General features: G+C 38.5%; 1 protein-coding gene across 1 annotated transcript in view; it reads left to right on the forward strand.

The window, feature by feature from the left end:
- Nucleotides 1-17,070, forward strand: part of TMEM39A (transmembrane protein 39A) — a 31,239-nt gene extending 14,169 nt beyond the window's left edge. The window contains exons 5-9 of the mRNA XM_047099486.1: nt 2,860-3,014; nt 10,064-10,412; nt 11,190-11,377; nt 13,306-13,426; nt 16,605-17,070. Coding sequence (XP_046955442.1) covers nt 2,860-3,014; nt 10,064-10,412; nt 11,190-11,377; nt 13,306-13,426; nt 16,605-16,838 — 1,047 coding nt within the window. The 3' untranslated portion in view covers nt 16,839-17,070. The remainder of the gene's footprint in view (nt 1-2,859; nt 3,015-10,063; nt 10,413-11,189; nt 11,378-13,305; nt 13,427-16,604) is intronic.
- The last annotated feature ends 1,316 nt before the right edge of the window (nt 17,071-18,386 follow it).

Raw genomic sequence — 18,386 nt, forward strand, 5'->3', positions numbered from 1 at the left:
ATGTGTAAATTCCTTCATGTCTGAGGTTTCTACCTTGGAGCTCCAAGGGCTATAACTTGACCTACTCTGTTGTTTCTTTTGCTAATGGCTTAACAGTACCTTAACAATTTTTGCATGATCTTAGTTGGAAAGTATTTAGCTGTTTTCTAAAGAAACCTGCAATTCTTACAGAGATCAAAATACTTAAATTTAAAAAGATTTCTGGTCAAAGACTTAAATCTGTAAGTTAAAGTCCATGAGAAAGAATTAAAGAATGTTTAAATAGTTGTGGGATATGTACATAATGGAATAGCACACAGCCATTAAAAAGATGAAAATGTACTGACCACTAAGATATTAAGTGAAAAAAACAAAGTACAGAACAGTGTTTAAAATAAGGCAGGTGGAAGGAACAAAATACACCTGCTTATATATGAATAAATTATCTGTAGAAGGACATACAAACTAATAATGGACTGCCTAGTTACGTCTGGGAACAAGACCATTAGGAGGGAAATTTCACTATAAACACTATTACACATTTTGTATTTTGAGCACTGACTATATTACCTATTCAGAAATTAAAAATAAGAGCTGTATAGTGATTCTTTTCCTTAAAAAAAGCTAAATTAGATAAGAACCATCATCATCTCTCCTTCCTTCCATTAAAATGTTTACATTCTTTTTTCTTTTCTTTTTTTTTGCTTAAATCAGAAAGTATCCCTACCTTGAGAAAGACCATTTTTTTTTTTTTTCAACGTTTATTTATTTTTGGGACAGAGAGAGACACAGCATGAACGGGGGAGGGGCAGAGAGAGAGGGAGACACAGAATCAGAAACAGGCTCCAGGCTCCGAGCCATCAGCCCAGAGCCTGACGCGGGGCTCGAACTCCCGGACCGCGAGATTGTGACCTGGCTGAAGTCGGACGCTTAACCGACTGCGCCACCCAGGCGCCCCTGAGAAAGACCATTTTTAAGGAGAGGCTGGAGGTAATTAATTCAGAAAGCTAAATACTATTCTCGGAGGAATTCCTCCCAACTAGATAAGACTGTTCATTCACCTCCAGGCCAATTCTACTTCTCTATTTGCTCCACAAGACCAAAAGTTATTCAGCTATTCTTCTACCAACCTGAGGCAACTCCCTTTTTAAAAAATTATTTTTCTAAATAGGAAAGTAGCATATTTTACTGAAAAAAATTGGAAAACACTAAAATATAAAGCAGGAAAAAATGGTAACTTACAACCTCATTATTGAGAAGACCATATTTTCGTATATTTCCTAATCTTTATTTGTATATATACTGTACTTCTCAATTAACATAATATTAGGAATATTTTTCTACTCTTTACCTGGCTTGTTTTTGCTTATTCTTTAGATCTCAGCTGAAATATCACTTCCTCAGAAAGCTTTCCCAATGATTAGGGGTCTCTTGTTATTTGCTCTCCTTAACAGCCTACTCTTTTCCTGTAGCACTTATACCACAATTATAAAAATAATTATTTTGTGTAAATATTAATTGTCTTTTTTATTTCGGCAGCCTCATAAAGACAGAAGTCTTATTTGTCTTGGTTATTACTGTGTCCCTAGGGCCTGGTACAGTATCTGTCATACATAACATAGTGGTTAAGAGCTTGGACTTTGGAATAAGGCAAAAATGATAAATACATCCAGGCTCTGCTACTCTGGTGACATTGCTCAGAAACAGCCTTTAAATTTTGAAAATGGAGGCAATGGCATAATTCCAGCAGCTTTGACACGTGAGGTACATTGGCATGAGGTATATATCAGGGTAGTAATACACAATTATTTGCCCTGCTGTGACTGAGAACAGTTTGAACCTTCTCCATAGTTTGAGGCTTAGGGTATTAATTCACCTGCTTCTTTGCATTTATAAGTAACTATATAAATATTATATATTGCATGTATATTATATATGCTATGTAGTATGTTGGGTAAACTAAGAAACGGATATATGAAGGACCTGAAAGTCTCTTTATTCCCTCCCATTGCTATTGACCCCACATAATTTTTTTCTTCTTTCTGTATTCTGACACTGCTGTTTTGAGGTTGTAGGAATCTACCATTTTCCCCTGCATTTTGCTCATTCTCTTCTTACTAGTTCATTGTAAAAGAAAATAACATTGTAAAACTTCATGTTTAGATAAGTATACTTTCTTACTGTATTTAATCAGTTTTTAAAATGTGAGATTAAGAACAAATATTTGAATAGCTGTGATATAAAGAAGTGGAAGTGATTGTACATTATTTCCATGTTTGCAAAAGTCAAAAAAGAAAGTTTTATTTACATAGGGATTTGTCAGAGAAGGTCTGATTATTTTCTGAATCTTCAGTAATTTATTACACATTAATTCAGCAAATAGATTGGGGGGGAAGATTGCAAGAAAAATGGAAGTGTTGTTACTCCTGTTGAGGTCATCACAGTTTAATCTGAAGTCAGATAAATTAATGGTTCAATATCTTTATGTACATAAAAATCACCTGGTAGTTTATTAAAATACAGGTTCCTTCACTTACAGCTTTGTTCTCTATCTGTAAGGAAAGGCAGTAGGAATTTGCAAGTTCAGTAAGTAGCCCAAGTAACTCTGATGAATGTGGCTCTCATACTTTGAGAAGCCCTAATGTAAACAAATTAGACAATGTCATAAGAACTTAAAGAACCAAGAAATTTCCTGGAGAGGTCTGAATCTTTAAAAATGAGGAAGGTAAGTGGGATGAGACAGTTTTTCTCCCGCCACCACCCCCCCCCTTTTTTTGGTCACAGATTTCCACTAAATCTACTAATTTCCTTACTTGAGTCATATTGCTTTTGAATAAGGCCATTTATAAAATGTTCCTTTTGGTGGTTCCAAACTTCCAGGCCACTAAGGCGGGTGCGGCATCTATGATTCACTACATGGTTCTGATATCAGCTCGTTTGGTGCTACTTACTTTATGTGGATGGGTACTTTGTTGGACCCTCGTCAATCTCTTCCGAAGCCATTCAGTGCTCAATCTCCTTTTCCTTGGCTACCCGTGAGTACTCCAGTTTTACCATTGTATTAGTAAGTTTTTAAAGAAATAATTTGGATCAAGCAAACAGTAGTATAAAAGTGAGGAAAAGGAAATTCTTCAAATATAAACCAAAAGTTTAGAAAATTGGAAAGATGAGTGGATAGGGTGACGGTATAATTTATTTTCTACACTAGGACACAATTGGAACAATAGGCTTAAACCAGGACTGTCCCAAGAGACTTGAGAGGTATGCTATTCTACCAGTGGAAAATATTTTAATTGGCTCTCTTCACCAAATAAAGGGACCTGGTACAGCCTGTATTGACACAAATGATGGGTAGTGTTAGTTGAATGGACTGGCTCAACTAGTCTTACTCTTTTGGTCAAAGTACTTTGATATTTGGCTTCATGTAACAAATATGCTGTACTCATGCCCTATAGACTTACCTTTTTTGACCAGCATTTTATTATGGAAACTTAAATTTTTTTTTAATGTTTATTTTTGAGAGAGAGACAGACAGAGCATGAGCTGGGGAGGGGCAGAGAGAGAGGGAGACACAGAATCCAAAGTAGGCTCCAGGCTCTGAGCTGTCAGCACAGAGCCAGATGTGGGGCTCAAACTCACGAACTGCAAGATCATGACCTGAGCTGAAGTCGGACACTTAACTGACTGAACCACCCAGGTGCCCCGTGGAAATTTTAAACACGTGAGATTGAAAGAATTTTTCAGCAAACACCTGTGCAACTGCATCTAAATTTCACCCATTAATGTTTTACTATCATTGCATAACACATAACTGTCCAACCATTCCTCTGTCCATCTATCAGTCCACCTTATTTTTGATGCATTTCAAAGTTAAGTTGCAGACCTCAGTTCACTTCTTCCAAAATATGTCAGCCTATGCATATCAGTCACTAGAGTTTGATATTTGTTTACAGTTTTTCTTTTGAGGTAAAATTAATACATAAAATTCACAAATCTTGTGTACATTTGCTGAGTTTTGATAAATGCATACACTTACAAGTCAAATCTGTGTCCCAATATAGTACATGACCATTATTCTAGAGGTTCCTTCATGTCTCTTTCCAAACACCACCAACCACTTCCCAGAGGTAATCACTGTTTTAATTTTTTTTCCACCATAGATTAGTTTGCCTGTTCTAGAATTTCGTATAAATGGAATTATACTGGATATACACTTTTGTGTAAAGCTTCTCTCAGTATATTGTTTTTGAGATTTATCCATGTGGTTACATATATCAGTAACACTTCATTGTATGAATATACTAGAGTTTGTTTATTCTCCTACTATTGAATATTTGGATTGTTTCCAGTTTGGGGATATTACTAAGAATAAAACTGTTAGGTACATTCTTACACAAGCCTTTTTTGTGAAGAAATGTTTTCATTCTCTTGAGAGAAATATCTAAGAGAGGCCTTGCTAGGCCATAAGGTAGGAGTATGTTTAGTTTTATAAAATCTACCAGATCTCTTTGCAAAGATGTTGTATCCTTTTACTCCCCACCAATTCTATAAGAATTCTAGTTGCGCCACACGTTTGTCAGCATTTGATGTTTTCTGTTTTTTATTTTTAAAGTTTATTTCTTTATTTTGAGTGAGAGAGAGAGAGCATTCATGTGTGCGTGAGCAGGGGAGGGGCAGAGAGGAAGAGAGAGAATCCCAAGCAGGCTTCATGCTGTCAGCATGGAGCTAGATGCAGGGCTTGATCCCAGTAACCGTGAAATCATGACCTGAGTCAAAGTCAAGAGTTGTACACCCGACCAACTAAGCCACCCAGGCATCCCTGGTGTTTTTAAAATTTTAGCCATTCTGATCAATGTATAGTTGCAACTTACTGTACATGTTGGCTTTTTAAACTGTTTTGCATAGTTTAACTTTTATGCCTTGGGCCAATACTTTCTTCATTGGATGTTAATGGATAGCTGTCATTCTTTGAGCTGTTCTGTGCTAAGTGCTAGGCTAGGTGTTTATAAACATCACCTCATGAAATCATACCATAACTCAGGAGGCAGTGTATTTAGTCCGCCATAACGGATGCAAAGTATTCGGGGCTTTAAAAAGTTAGAAGTTTATTTCTGTACAGTATGTGTGTACATCATATTGGATAGCTGTGGCAGCTAGCTCCATGGTGTTGGGACCTAAGCTCCTGCTATCTTTTTTTACTCCACACTCCCTAGCAGGATAGATTGTAAAGGACTTTGGAAATTTGCAGCTGTATCTGATCTAAAAATTCTATTGCAGTGGAAGAACAGGAGCACAGTGGCTGTTGGCAGATAGCAGGGTTTGCCACAGGTAAAGACAGATTGAGTCTAAAATAAACTTACCCGTGGTCAGACAGTTAGTGAGAAAGACTCTGGCCTTTTTGATTTCAGAGCCCTTGTCTGCACCATTACTCTGTAATCAATAGTTCTCAAAGTGTGGTTTCCAGAATAGCAGCATTAGCATCAGCTGGAAAGTTTTTAGAAATAAAAATTCTCAAAATCTGCCCCAAATCTACTGAAACAGAAACTTCGGAAAGTAGGACCCAGCAATTTGTCTTTTAACAAGCCCTCCAGATGATTCTGATGCTTGCTCAAGTTTGAGAATCATTGTTTTATATAACCATTTATGGTACTGAAGCGTAAGCATGAATTTAACAGTTACATAGCATAAAATCAAGATATAATCAAAGATTGTATGAACAGGGATGATAGGAAGTCTATTGGTATACTATGGTAGGCCTGATTATACTGTTTAATTAAGGCAGTCATCAACTCATTTATTAGTATTAACCTTTTTGCCTGTAAAATGAATTTTCTATGTTACAAACATTTTGCATGATTCATATTTCTTATAAGGTATAATATTTTACATCAATTGTTTCTTTATTTCTAGATTAATATTTCAGTTGCTTCAACTGAAATGATTTCGTTATTCTATTTATCAACAGCTGGTTGAATCCATTAGAAGGTTTTTTGGTTTTTTTAATTTTTTTTTTTAAAGTTTATTTTTGAGACAGAGCATGAGCAGGGGAGGGACAGAGAGAGAGAAGGAGACACAGAATCTGAAGTAGGCTGCAGGCTCTGAGCTGTCAGCACAGAGCCTGACACGGGGCTCAGACCCAAAAACCAGGAGATCATGACCTGAGCCAAAGTCGGATGGCCAACCAACTGAGCCACTCAGGTGCCCCATTGTTTTTTTTTTTTTTAATGTTTGTTTATTTTTGAGAGAGAGACAGAGAGAGCACAAGTGGGGAGGGGCAGAGAGAGAGGAAGACACAGAATCCGAAGCATGCTCCAGGCTCTGAGCTGTCAGCACAGAGATGGGCTCGAACCCACAAACTGTGAGATCATGACCTAAGCCGAAGTCAGATGCTTAACCAACTGAGTCACCCAGGTACCCCTGAATCCATTAGAAGGTTAACCCTGTTTGATTTGAAAGGCTAATTATGGATATATCAAGGAATATTTTGGCTAAGTTTAAAAGGACTACCATATCAAAATGGCTAGCAAACTTTTTAGGAATAGAAAGAAGCTTATTAATTTTTGAAGGCTCTCCACACTCCTGCAACAGAGTGAAATAAGCGTGTAATTTAAACAGTTTATATTTAAATATATTTACTTTCTTCAATTTTTAAAAGTTGTATAATCTTTTATTTAACTTCAATTTAAAAATTAAGTATGCGAAATATAAAATACTAGATAATGGCAATAATCACATCTTTATTTTCTTGTTTATTCATAGATTAAAAAAGAAAGGGACTCTTTTCTGCCCTTTTTTTTTTTTTTTTTTTTTAAAATATGATTCTCAGCTAGTTTCTCAGTTTAGGGTAAGTTAGTCCAATGACTAACAGTTGTAGCTCTTACATTTATTTTAAATCTATCCAGGGGGATGGGGGAGAGGGGAGGGGAAAATGGATGATAGGCATTGAGGAGGGCACTTGTTGGGATGAGCACTGGGTGTTGTATGTAAGCAATGAATCACAGGAATCTACCCCTAAAACGAAGAGCATACTGTATGTTAGCCAACTTGACAATAAATTATATTTAAAAAAAAAAATAAAATTTTTAAAAAATTAAAAATTAAAAAAAAAAGAATCTGTCCACTGCTCCCTGTAACCTCTGCTATTATATTCTAAACCTCCATCTGGTCTTCTGGTAATCCATTCTTGCCCTCCTCCTTTCCATTTTTCACTGTAGCTATAATGATTTTCAAAATGAAAGTTGAATCATGTTACTAACCTTCTTTAAAATTCTTTAATAAATCATTTCCTTTACCCCCTTTACCTTACAGAGAGCCCTCCATAGTCTAAGCTTTTGATGTTACCTTTCTCTCATCCTATGAGTTTCTCTCATTCTACCCTGGATCAGTTATCTATTGCCATGTAATGCTGTAACAAACAACTGCAAAACCATGGTAGCATACCACAGTATATATTGATCGTGCATGAGTTGGGGTCATCTGGAAGTCTGGAAGCTGTCCTGATCTTAGCTATGTTTAGTCACATTTGTTGGATTGACTGGCTGTCAGTTTAAGTAACTAGGACAACTCAGTTTTGCTCCATGGGTCTCTCATGCTCTGGCAGGCTAGACATGGACACATGAAATTGATCAGATCCATTTCAAGCTTCTGATCACAGCATGTCTACTGACATTCCTTGGGCCAGAACAGATCACATTGTTGAGCCCATTGTGGGTATAGGGCAGGATCACTTCACACACAGAGGGCTATGTGGTGAGACTACAAAGAAGGGTTAAGAAATGGGGCCATCACTGCAGTCTGCCTTGCACTGTAGCCTCTTATCCCATCTTTACATGTGCAGTTTGTTTCGGCAGTATTGAACTTACAGGCTTCTCTGGCCTTCACAGTTTTGCACGTGTGAGTTCTGTTACTTCTGCATTTATTCCTTCCCACAGGGCATATACACAGTGGATCCCGGAGTTGTTAACCATCTTCTTACTTAGTAACAAGCTCATTTTTTTTCCCACTGTAGAAAACTATGAACAGGGGCGCCTGGGTGGCTCAGTCGGTTAAGAGTCCGACTTCGGCTCAGGTCGTGATCTCACGGTCCGTGGGTTCGAGCCCCGCGTCAGGCTCTGTGCTGACAGCTCAGAGCCTGGAGCCCGTTTCAGATTCTGTGTCTCCCTCTCTCTCTGCCCCTCCCCTGTTCATGCTCTGTCTCTCTCCGTCTCAAAAATAAATAAACGTTAAAAAAAAAATTTAAAAAAAAAAAAAAAAAGAAAACTATGAACAGGTGAATTTGTTAATTTTTTATAAAATACATAACTAAATAGGATATCTTTTTATTTGCTATTTTCCATATCTGAACTTATGCCAGCAAATTGAGTATTTTATTTACAATGCATAAGTCACAATGTGGACGTTACTTAATAAGACTGGGAAAAGAATTTTTTTTAAGTTTTAAAGAGCCAAGGGTGAAATAACTATAAGAAGTTATGAAAAGTCTCAAAATATTCAGGCCTTTAATCAAGTTACTCTACTTGTAGAGATTTATTTATTGTATTTATAGAATTTTTTTTCATTAATCCATTAGATACTTACTGAGTTCCTAGTATATTTCAGTCAGTTTTCTACACATCAAAGATATAGTAGTGAATTAAGCAGACCAAAATCACCGGTTCACGGAACTTACATTGTAGTGAGGGAGATAGACCAAGAGAAAAAATAACAAATAAAAAACCTAATACACATGTAAAATAGATGGAGTAGAAAGATCTGTGAAGAAAAATAACCAGGCAAGGGGACCTAGGAGTGCCTGTAGGATCAGGATGGGTGATATAGTCAGGAGGCAGGGAGCCCCTCACTAAGAAGGGGAAGTTTGAGGGGTGCCTGGGTGGCTCAATCAGTTAAGTGTCTGACTTTGGCTCAGGTCATGATCTCATGGTTCATGAGTTCGAGCCCCACATCGGGCTCTGTGCTGACAGCTCAGAGCCTGGAGTCCGCTTGAAATTCTGTCTGCCTCTCTCTCTCTGCCCCTCTTCTGCTCGCACTCTGTCTCTCTCTCTCTCTCTCTCTCTCTCAAAAATAAATAAACATTTTAAAACGGGGGTAGTTTGAAGTGAACAGTCTGCAATTTGGCACCTGGGTGGCTCAGTCGGTTGAGCATCTGACTTCAGCTCAGGTCATGATCTCATGGTTTTTGAGTTCGAGCCCCACATCAGGCTCTGTGCTGATAGCTCAGAGCTTGGAGTGTGCTTCAGTTTCTGTGTCTCCCTCTCTCTCTGCCCCTCTCCCGCTCTCGTGCTCGCTCGCTCTCTCTCAAAAATAAATAAACATTAAAAAAAGAAAAAAAAATTACCAGAGGTACACAAAGATCATGTAGGAAAGTGCTTATCCATATATTGATATTTATGGTAATGCAAAATAAGAAACAGCCTAAGTTTCCAACAAGAAATAGGTAAATTATGGTACATCTGTATGAGAACACTATAGTTATCTTTAAAAATTGTTGTAGAAAAAATATTAATTACATGGAAAAATGCTCAAAATATACACTCACACATAATCACCCACTCAGTTAAAACAAGATACAGGGGCATCTAGGTGGCTAAGTCACTAAATCACTAAATCTGATTTCGGCTCAGGTAATTTCTTTTCATGGTTCATGTGTTCAAGCCCTGCATTGGCGTGGAGCCTGCTTGGGATTCTTTGTCTCGCCCTTTCTCTCTCTGCCCCTCCCCTGCTCACATGCTAATAAATAAATAAACTTAAAAAAATATATATATACAAAAGTTTTTGCTGTATGAGGCTTAACATATAAAAAAAGGAATCATGAAGTCTGTGCACCCAGTTGTAAAAATTATAAAACCGATTATTTTTTAGGTGTTTTGTATTTTGTCATGATTTTCTGTAGTCTTCTGTTATTCTACAATGAATGTATATTGCCTTTATGGGAAGAAATTAAAGGACTTCCCCAGTAATGAATTTACCACAGCAAAGTCCCTGTTACATTCACACTGGTGAATCATGACTATTTTACTAACATAGTTATCAGATTTGATCTTAGGGGCATCTGTGGTCCTTTTTTCATATTTACCTTTTTCTACAGGTTTGGTGTTTATGTTCCTCTCTGCTGTTTCCACCAAGATAGTAGAGCTCATCTTCTTCTCACAGACTATAACTACATGGTTCAGCACCAGGCGGTAGAAGAGAGTGCCTCAACTGTGGGTGGCTTGGCCAAATCCAAAGACTTTCTCTCCTTATTGCTGGAGTCTCTAAAAGAACAGTTTAATAATGCCACGCCCATCCCCACCCACAGCTGCCCCCTATCTCCAGACCTCATTCGCAATGAAGTAGAGTGTCTGAAAGCCGATTTCAACCACAGAATCAAGGAAGTTCTCTTCAACTCCCTCTTCAGTGCCTACTATGTCGCATTTCTACCCCTGTGTTTTGTGAAGGTAAGTGGTTACTTTTGTATGCCTCCTGGATTTGTGTGTGAATGACATAAACTGGGTATTTCTTATTTAATCCCCCTTTTCTCTGTCTCCCCTTTGGCAGCCTGGATTGGTGGAGTTCGGCTGCATCTGGAGTGCACTAATACCGCTCCTGGTTGGCGGATAGGTATTTCCATATATGTGATGCACCCGTGGTGGTCCCCTCTTTTTTTCTTTCTTTTTTAAAGTGTTTTTTTTTTTTTTTTTTTTTCAGTTCCTGGGGAGAATAAAACTTGTGTTTATAATAGAATCAGTATGTAGTAGTTTAAGAGGACTGAGGTTTTAGCCTATTGTAGTTGATCTTAACATGGTTAATCAGGAGTTTCCTTGAACTTAATCTAACCTTTATCTAAACTTCAATTTACTTCAGTAGAAAAGAAAAATGGTCTGGATGTCACTTGGGCCCAAAATCTTTTGGGACATTTTAGTGCCCTTTCTTTACCCTTTGAGAAGCACATCTGCAGCCGGATGGTCATTCACAGAGAGCACTCACCTCTTCTAGAAAGAAAGCACTTAAAATATAATTGCCTCTCCCTCCCAACCCTAATTCATACAGCCAGAAAGTCAGGTTGAAGGATTTTGGAGGACTCTGCTCTTGAACTTTCTGCACGGACAGCAGGACAACCAATGCATGTGTGACTCAGTGTGGCATTTGTCTGCAGGGCGTATGTACACGCACCCATCCTTACCTTCTTGCTTACCAGTGCATGGATCATTTCTCCCTCTTCTGATCTCTTCCAGAGTACCCAGTACTATGACATGCGCTGGTCATGTGAGCACCTCATTATGGTGTGGATCAATGCTTTTGTCATGCTCACCACACAACTTCTGCCATCCAAATACTGTGATTTGCTACATAAATCAGCTGCTCACCTGGGCAAGTGGCAGAAGCTCGAACATGGGTCCTACAGCAATGCTCCACAGCACATGTGAGTAGCCTGAGGGTAAAGCCATGTCACACCTTTCTACATGCTGCTGATCATGTTTACTTGCTTTGTGTGTCATTCTTGTTCTTGGCTTTGAACATTTGAGGTTTTTTTTGTTTGTTTGTCTGTCAACATGGATGCTTGTCATCACTCTAAACTGAACACAGGGGACATTAACTCATTCCCACCACCACCCCCCCCAGACCCTCCTTAAATGCCTCCTACCTTTCAACTGCCCAGTCACTCTAGAGTTTGTAATTTGTTTCCCAAGCTGTAATATTGGAGTTTTCTTTCAGTCTTAACCCTTTGCCCAAATTCACAGAGTCATGATATATTTTTAATTCTCTTTGGAAGACTGTAAGATTCATCTTCTCATCTTCATTGTCACAGCTAAATAGCTGCTAGCTAATCATCTCACACACCGGCAGCTAAAATTTGCTTCTCTCATCTTTTCTTCCTAATAAATGCAAATTTGTTCTAGTAATTTTCCTTGCTTCCTTTTTTTGTTATTTTTTCCCCCTAAACTCACTAATGAATGTCTCTCTGCTTTTCCCATATTTAAATGAAAACTGTCCCTAATTGAGTTCTCTGTAAGCATTTCTCTCATTGTGTTCCCTTATCAGTCATTTCTCTGCATGGTCCCTGTGATCCAAAATGCCTAACTTTGGAACCCTTTGGTTCTCTCACTTCTGAGCCCTCACCATACCTTCCTCTCAGACCTGGACCATCTTCATCTTCTTCCCTTTTATAATTGGAACATTTCACAAATTTCATCATCTAGAAATTCTTTCCTAATTAAGTGGGACAGATTGAGGGGACCTTCCCTTCCCCTCTCCCCCTCAGAGTCCTCCCTTCAATTATCTGCCTTGATGTCTGATACAGATTAGCACAGGCCTTCAAGCCCAGGAACTGAAAGAGATTGGGCCAGGCTGAAAAGAAACCCGACTGTGGGCAAAGGACAGATTTCAATAAAAATTGAAAATACAATCCACAGTACTAGTACTGTACATCTTCAGGCTCCTGATGGCACATGGCCATGAGGTGTATCATCACTTTAATGCTGGTAAGTGTGAGTAAGGCTGATGGAACATTTTCTGAACTGGGAAAGCTTCAGGGTGCTAGACGTTTTTTTTGTTTTTTAACATATCTAAAATGCTGTCCCAGTTCTTACCCTAGGAAACTAACATTTCCAAAATCAGCAAGAGATGAATTAACTTAGATTTTTTAAAAAGCTTAACCTGAAGATCCCCATCCCCACCCCAACTCCATTACATTGGTGCTGGAAAGAATGAAGCTTCTTCCATAACTTCTTTTTCCTAGAGAAACTTCTATAAAAATAAACCAAGAAAGTGGTAAAAAGAAAAGTCTGTGTGTCAGTACCTTGTGTGTCTCTGTGTTCTGTATAGCTTCACACATATATGAGGCATTTGAAGTATGTGACAAATAAACTGATATTCTATAGCTTTTGGGGATGTAATTCTGCAGTAAATGTCATGCTAATTTGACAGTATGTTCATTTTCCACTACTCTTACTACCATCCGCTCTCTCTTCTTGTTGGTTCTTTCCAGCATTTCCATCCATAGATTTTGCTCACTTGGGATTGAGATGACCATCCACCTGCTTACATTCGATTTTCTGGCTCATAGATCCCTTACACATTTATTTTGGCTCATTCTCCTAAGCCTCTTAAGTCCCTTGACACTGAGTTAACTGTATCACTTGGTAACATCTCTACTCTATAGCAGTGAAGTTATGATAACAAATACTTTCTACTCTTTCCAGTTTGACTGTGCAATTACTGTATTCTCAGAATTCAGGCAGATGAAGCCTTGAATACTTAATCCCTTCCATAGAAATGTAGTTGCCCTTGCCAGACACTGTCTTAGCTGTTATTGCCAATATGCTAACATTGCATTTCTTTCTCCCTTAGTTGGTCAGAAAATACAATATGGCCTCAAGGGGTGCTGGTGCGACACAGCAGATGTTTATATAGAGCCATGGGGCCTTACAACGTGGCAGTGCCTTCAGACGTATCCCATGCCCGCTTTTATGCAAGTACCACTTATTTCCTTTCAAACGTAAACTTAGTGGTAAGCATTAGGAGGCCTCTCTGTGCGTAAGCACCTAGCACAGTGTGTAGCACATACGGAAGTTAATGCATGGTAATTATCACTACTAGTATAATAGTCCCTGTCTTTTGGAAGTGTATTCTGAAAGGCAGTTTTAAGGTCAAATACCATTATCCCAGCTTCAGCAGCTTGAAGTTACACTGGAATTTGTTGAGTCTAGTATTACTTGAAACAAGTAGGCAATTATTTAAGACTTCCTTGTTTCATCGTACAATATTTATTTGTAATAGTTTGGTTTAGTGGTATCTTTATTATATTGTATTGTGTATCCTTAAGTGACATTTGATGTAGTAATGTAATGTTTTTGTTTTGTTTTTTGTATTTGTCATACATATCACCTCCTTAAAGTACCTTGTAAGTAAGTAAGTAAGTCAAAGTAAGTAAGTCAAAGTAAGACAAATGCCATGATCTCTGGCCTTTTACTTTTTCTGGATTAAAAGGGGAAAAGGGGGGCGCCTGGGTGGCTCAGTCGGTTGAGCTTCCGACTTCGGCTCAGGTCACGATCTCGCGGTCCGTGAGTTCGAGCCCTGCGTCGGGCTCTGTGCTGACAGCTCAGAGCCTGGAGCCTGCTTCTGATCCTGTGTCTCCCGCTCTCTCTGACCCTCCCCCATTCATGCTCTGTCTGTCTCTGTCTCAAAAATAAATAAACATTAAAAAAAATTTTTTTAAAATAATAAAATAAAAGGGGAAAAGGTTTATAAGTTAAAAAGGAAGAAGCAGTAGACATCCACTAGACATCTAGCTAGACATCCCAGCTTCTGTCCCATTTGAATTTATACCTTGGATTATGTTCTATTTGATCTTTTCAGTGTCCAGGAAATTCTGACTCTAGGAGGCAACAGTATTAACTTATAAGAGAAAAGCCAGCTGATCAGTGGCAGTGGGAAAAAGAAGGTGCATACAGAGGACTGTTTCATACAGAGGACTGTTCATAGTGCAGGGCATTGCCTTTGAATGAAGATTATATTCTAAGAAAGAATTGGAGGCCTTTTTGGGGGATACTTGAATCTCTTCCTCCCTCCCAGTTCCGTGGGAGTGTACATGGGCTTTCTGGTTCAGTAGGCGTTCGCTACTAAGGCCTTTCAATTAAATACTGGGAACTCTATATCAGGGCTGGATGCTTGTAAATACCATTGTGGAAGGTGGGTCTGGGTGGGGGCTGGGAGGAGCACGGAGAAGGTGAAAGGCCCTTGAATGAGGAAACTACCAGCAACTCCTTCTAGACTCCTATGGGGTTGCCTTAAGATGGAAGAGTAGACTTAAGTCACAGCTGCATAATCATTTGGTTTCTACACAGAATATTTAATTCAGTCAGCTGACTTCCACAGGCCATTAATGACTTCTGTTGGCCTGGGCAGTCCCCTTGAAACCTATAATGACCAGGTATTCTACTGGAGTTTTCTGCTTGAAAAATAAGTGTTTTCCTTGCTAGCGTGTTGAACAGCTGAAGAATTGGGCAAAATCCAAAGAATAAGGATTAGGGAAGTTAACTTATTACCTGACTTTGCATGACCAAACAGGTAAATCAGTACTTCTCAAAGCGGTCCTTGAGCCACTTGCATGTAAATCACCTGGCCCACTCCTTAAAGTGATTCAGGACCCCTACCCCAGACTTCTGAATCAGAGTCTCTGAAGGATTCCAGGAGTTTGCAGCATTTACAGATTTCGAAATGATTCTTAGGAACACTGAAGTTTGAGAACGCTCATTTAAAATATGCCTACTACCTGTAACTGTTAGAATTTAAAGCCTTTCCTCACCATTCTACTCATTGAGTTTATAGCTTAGTGGCACATTTAATTTTAATTGCTAGAATTGCCACAGAAACTCCAATTGCCTGGGTCCTTTTAGAGCCATTTTTGTACATTCTATTACTAAATATCATATACTAGAACCCAGGGTAAACAGTTTCTTTCTCCCAAAGAAGGACCCTAAGAACCTGGCTACCTTTCATGATAATTAGGCTTTATTCTCAGATTTGTGCCTTGAGGTCCAAATTAGTTTATTTAGATATGATATACCACCATTGCTACAATTTGCACCCTATGACCTCTATCTTTCTATTCATAATGCATTTTTATTAGTAAACCAGGATTTAGCCACTTAAAAAAATTGGTAGAGGGGCGCCTGGGTGGCTCAGTCGGTTAGGCGTCCGACTTCGGCTCAGGTCACGATCTCGCGGTCTGTGAGTTCGAGCCCCGTGTTGGGTTCTGTGCTGACTGCTCAGAGCCTGGAGCCTGTTTCAGATTCTGTGTCTCCCTCTCTCTCTGACCCTCCCCCGTTCATGCTCTGTCTCTCTCTGTCTCAAAGTAAATAAACGTTAAAAAAAATTAAAATAAAAAAATAAAAAATAAATAAAAAATTTGGTAGAAGTGAATACAGCAGCCCTGTTTTTAGCCAAACTCTAATTCTGACTGAATTTTCCTTCTTTCCTCATCGTCCTGTATGTGCACCCTATTTCTCAATATCCAGAAAAAAAAGTCCAGCAGAAATATGTGGTGTAGAGGATTTGAGTCAGTGATGATGGTGGGTACACAGTTTAAGGGAAAATTAAGAAATTGTTGTATTGATATTTCAGCTTGTAAGACCTCCCCTCTCCCCAGACTTGTCTAGCGTAGGTGTTTATGTCTCAGACCAGCCCACAACTAACAATGATTTTTACATTTTTAAATGGTTTACATTTTAAACGGTTGTAAACACCGATATAATATCTTCGATTTTTGCCTCTTGACTTGCAAAGTCTAAAATATTTCCCATTCGGTCCTTTATCCAGCCCCTGTCTTAGATAAATATACTTTGGATTATCTCAAATAGAATATATACCCAAGATATAATTTAAGAAAAATGTTTAGAGGCAGAGTTCTTTTGGGTATAATCCTTTTTCATGTCTCAGGGCATTGAAATAAAATTTATTTCATTATTCCTTGAGCAAAATGGGAAAGGTTTGGGTCTCTACAGCAAGAAATAGCCTGATTGATGTTCAGTAAGCAAATCTATATATTATTGCACATAGGAACCTGTAAATATGAAATTAGGAGAAAATGTGAGAAGACTACAGTATTTTTCTGTGAAATAACGTTTTGTTTTTTAATGTCTTTACAGTTCCTGTTTCATCGTCCATTAAGGCTGTTAAATCTGCTTATCCTTATTGAGGGCAGTGTCGTCTTCTACCAGCTCTATTCCTTGCTGCGGTCAGAGAAGTGGAACCACACACTTTCCATGGCTCTCATCCTCTTCTGCAACTACTATGTTTTATTTAAGCTTCTCCGGGACAGAATAGTATTAGGCAGGGCATACTCCTACCCACTCAACAGTTATGAACTCAAGGCAAATTAAGCTGCCTCTCAACAATGAGGGAGAACTCAGATAAAAATATTTTCATACGTTCTATTTTTTTCTTGCGATTTTTATAAATATTTAAGATATTTTATATTTTGTATACTATTATGTTTTGAAAGGTGGGAAGGGTAAGGGATATTAAATGTATCCATAAACAAGGTGATGTGATCTTTCATGTGTTAGTACATTTGAATAATACACAGGACGAGAGGTGTGCCTCTGCAGTAAAGAGATTGATTTGTTTGTGTGGCTCTGGAATAACTCATTCATTTATGAACACATCTCATATATCACTTGACACCATACCTTTGGTGTGTCTACGCTGCTTCCAGTCCGAATTATCTTTAGTCCTCGGTTGGCCCGACTGCTACAGAAAGGGAAGTCAGTGGAGTCGCCTGACAGCACCCAGTCTCTTTCTCTTTGGCTGGCTAACTGTATTGGAGTACATGGAATAAAGATTGGGTTATAGTCCTGGGTGGGGTTCTCTTTGTTGCCTACTGGGAGGAAGCATTTCTGAGATAGGAACTCAGCATTTTGTTCTGTTCAATGACATTTAAAAATACTTACAGATAAGCTACTATCCTGAAACTCAGGATTTTGCGGTCATTTTCCCTGTTCTTTCACTTCTTTTGCCTCTTAGATTTTCCTTTTATTATTAGCTATTTGCAATAATATTTTTAAGACAGTCTTTAGAATGAAAGACCATATCATGAAGGAGATGGTGTATGGCTGGACCAGTGGGAGAAGATGAGTGTAAAGCCATGTGGGCTGGCATATAGGCAGGCTGAAGATACCAAGTAACTGGAAGAATGGGCAAGTTCTCAGCTAAACAATCTTGGATGCAGTCTGGACAGCAGCCCACAGCATGTTTGGAGTTATAAGCAGAAGTGAAATAGAAGAAGTTACCTCTTTGTCCTCAGATAATTTGATCTATGCCTAAAATGTGTTTTTAATTTCAAATTCCAGAACCTCTATGTTTGTGAGCATTAACCTTTTTTGGTCCATGTCCATATTCTCAAGAGGTGAACTACTTAGTCAATTGATGTCACTAGTCATCTAAACTTCTGAGGCCTTGTCTTGAGAGCCTGAAATGTATTCTCTGTGCTTTGGCTTTTTTACACTGTGAAGTTTTTGGTGAAACACAATATGACCTATGAAGTAAAAAGACCAATCATGTAATTCATAAACTGGCTCTGAAAACAATTCTTGCAGAAGAGTTCCCAACAGGTTTTCAGCAAAGGCAGCATTATGAGGAGTACGTGTCTATATACAGCTATCCAAGGTGACTGCTAAGTTTAACCATTTTCCCCTTAAATATTTTGACATGTATACTTTTTGTTGTTTTTAAGATACATTATTTGGCAGTCTGAGTCCATGCAGCTATTCAACAAATACATATTGACCACCAGGCACAATATTAGGCACTGGGAAAATAACAGTGAAAAAGAAATGCAAAGTTCCTACCCTCATAGAACTTACAATATGGAGGTGCAAAATGTGCCGTAAATAAATTCATGTGTATTGTCTCCTGGTAGTAATAAGTAA

The sequence above is a fragment of the Lynx rufus genome, unplaced genomic scaffold (assembly GCF_022079265.1).
Source record: "Lynx rufus isolate CCGP_SWC_20201006 ecotype Redwood Valley unplaced genomic scaffold, mLynRuf1.p SCAF_5, whole genome shotgun sequence".
NCBI lineage: Eukaryota > Metazoa > Chordata > Mammalia > Carnivora > Felidae > Lynx > Lynx rufus.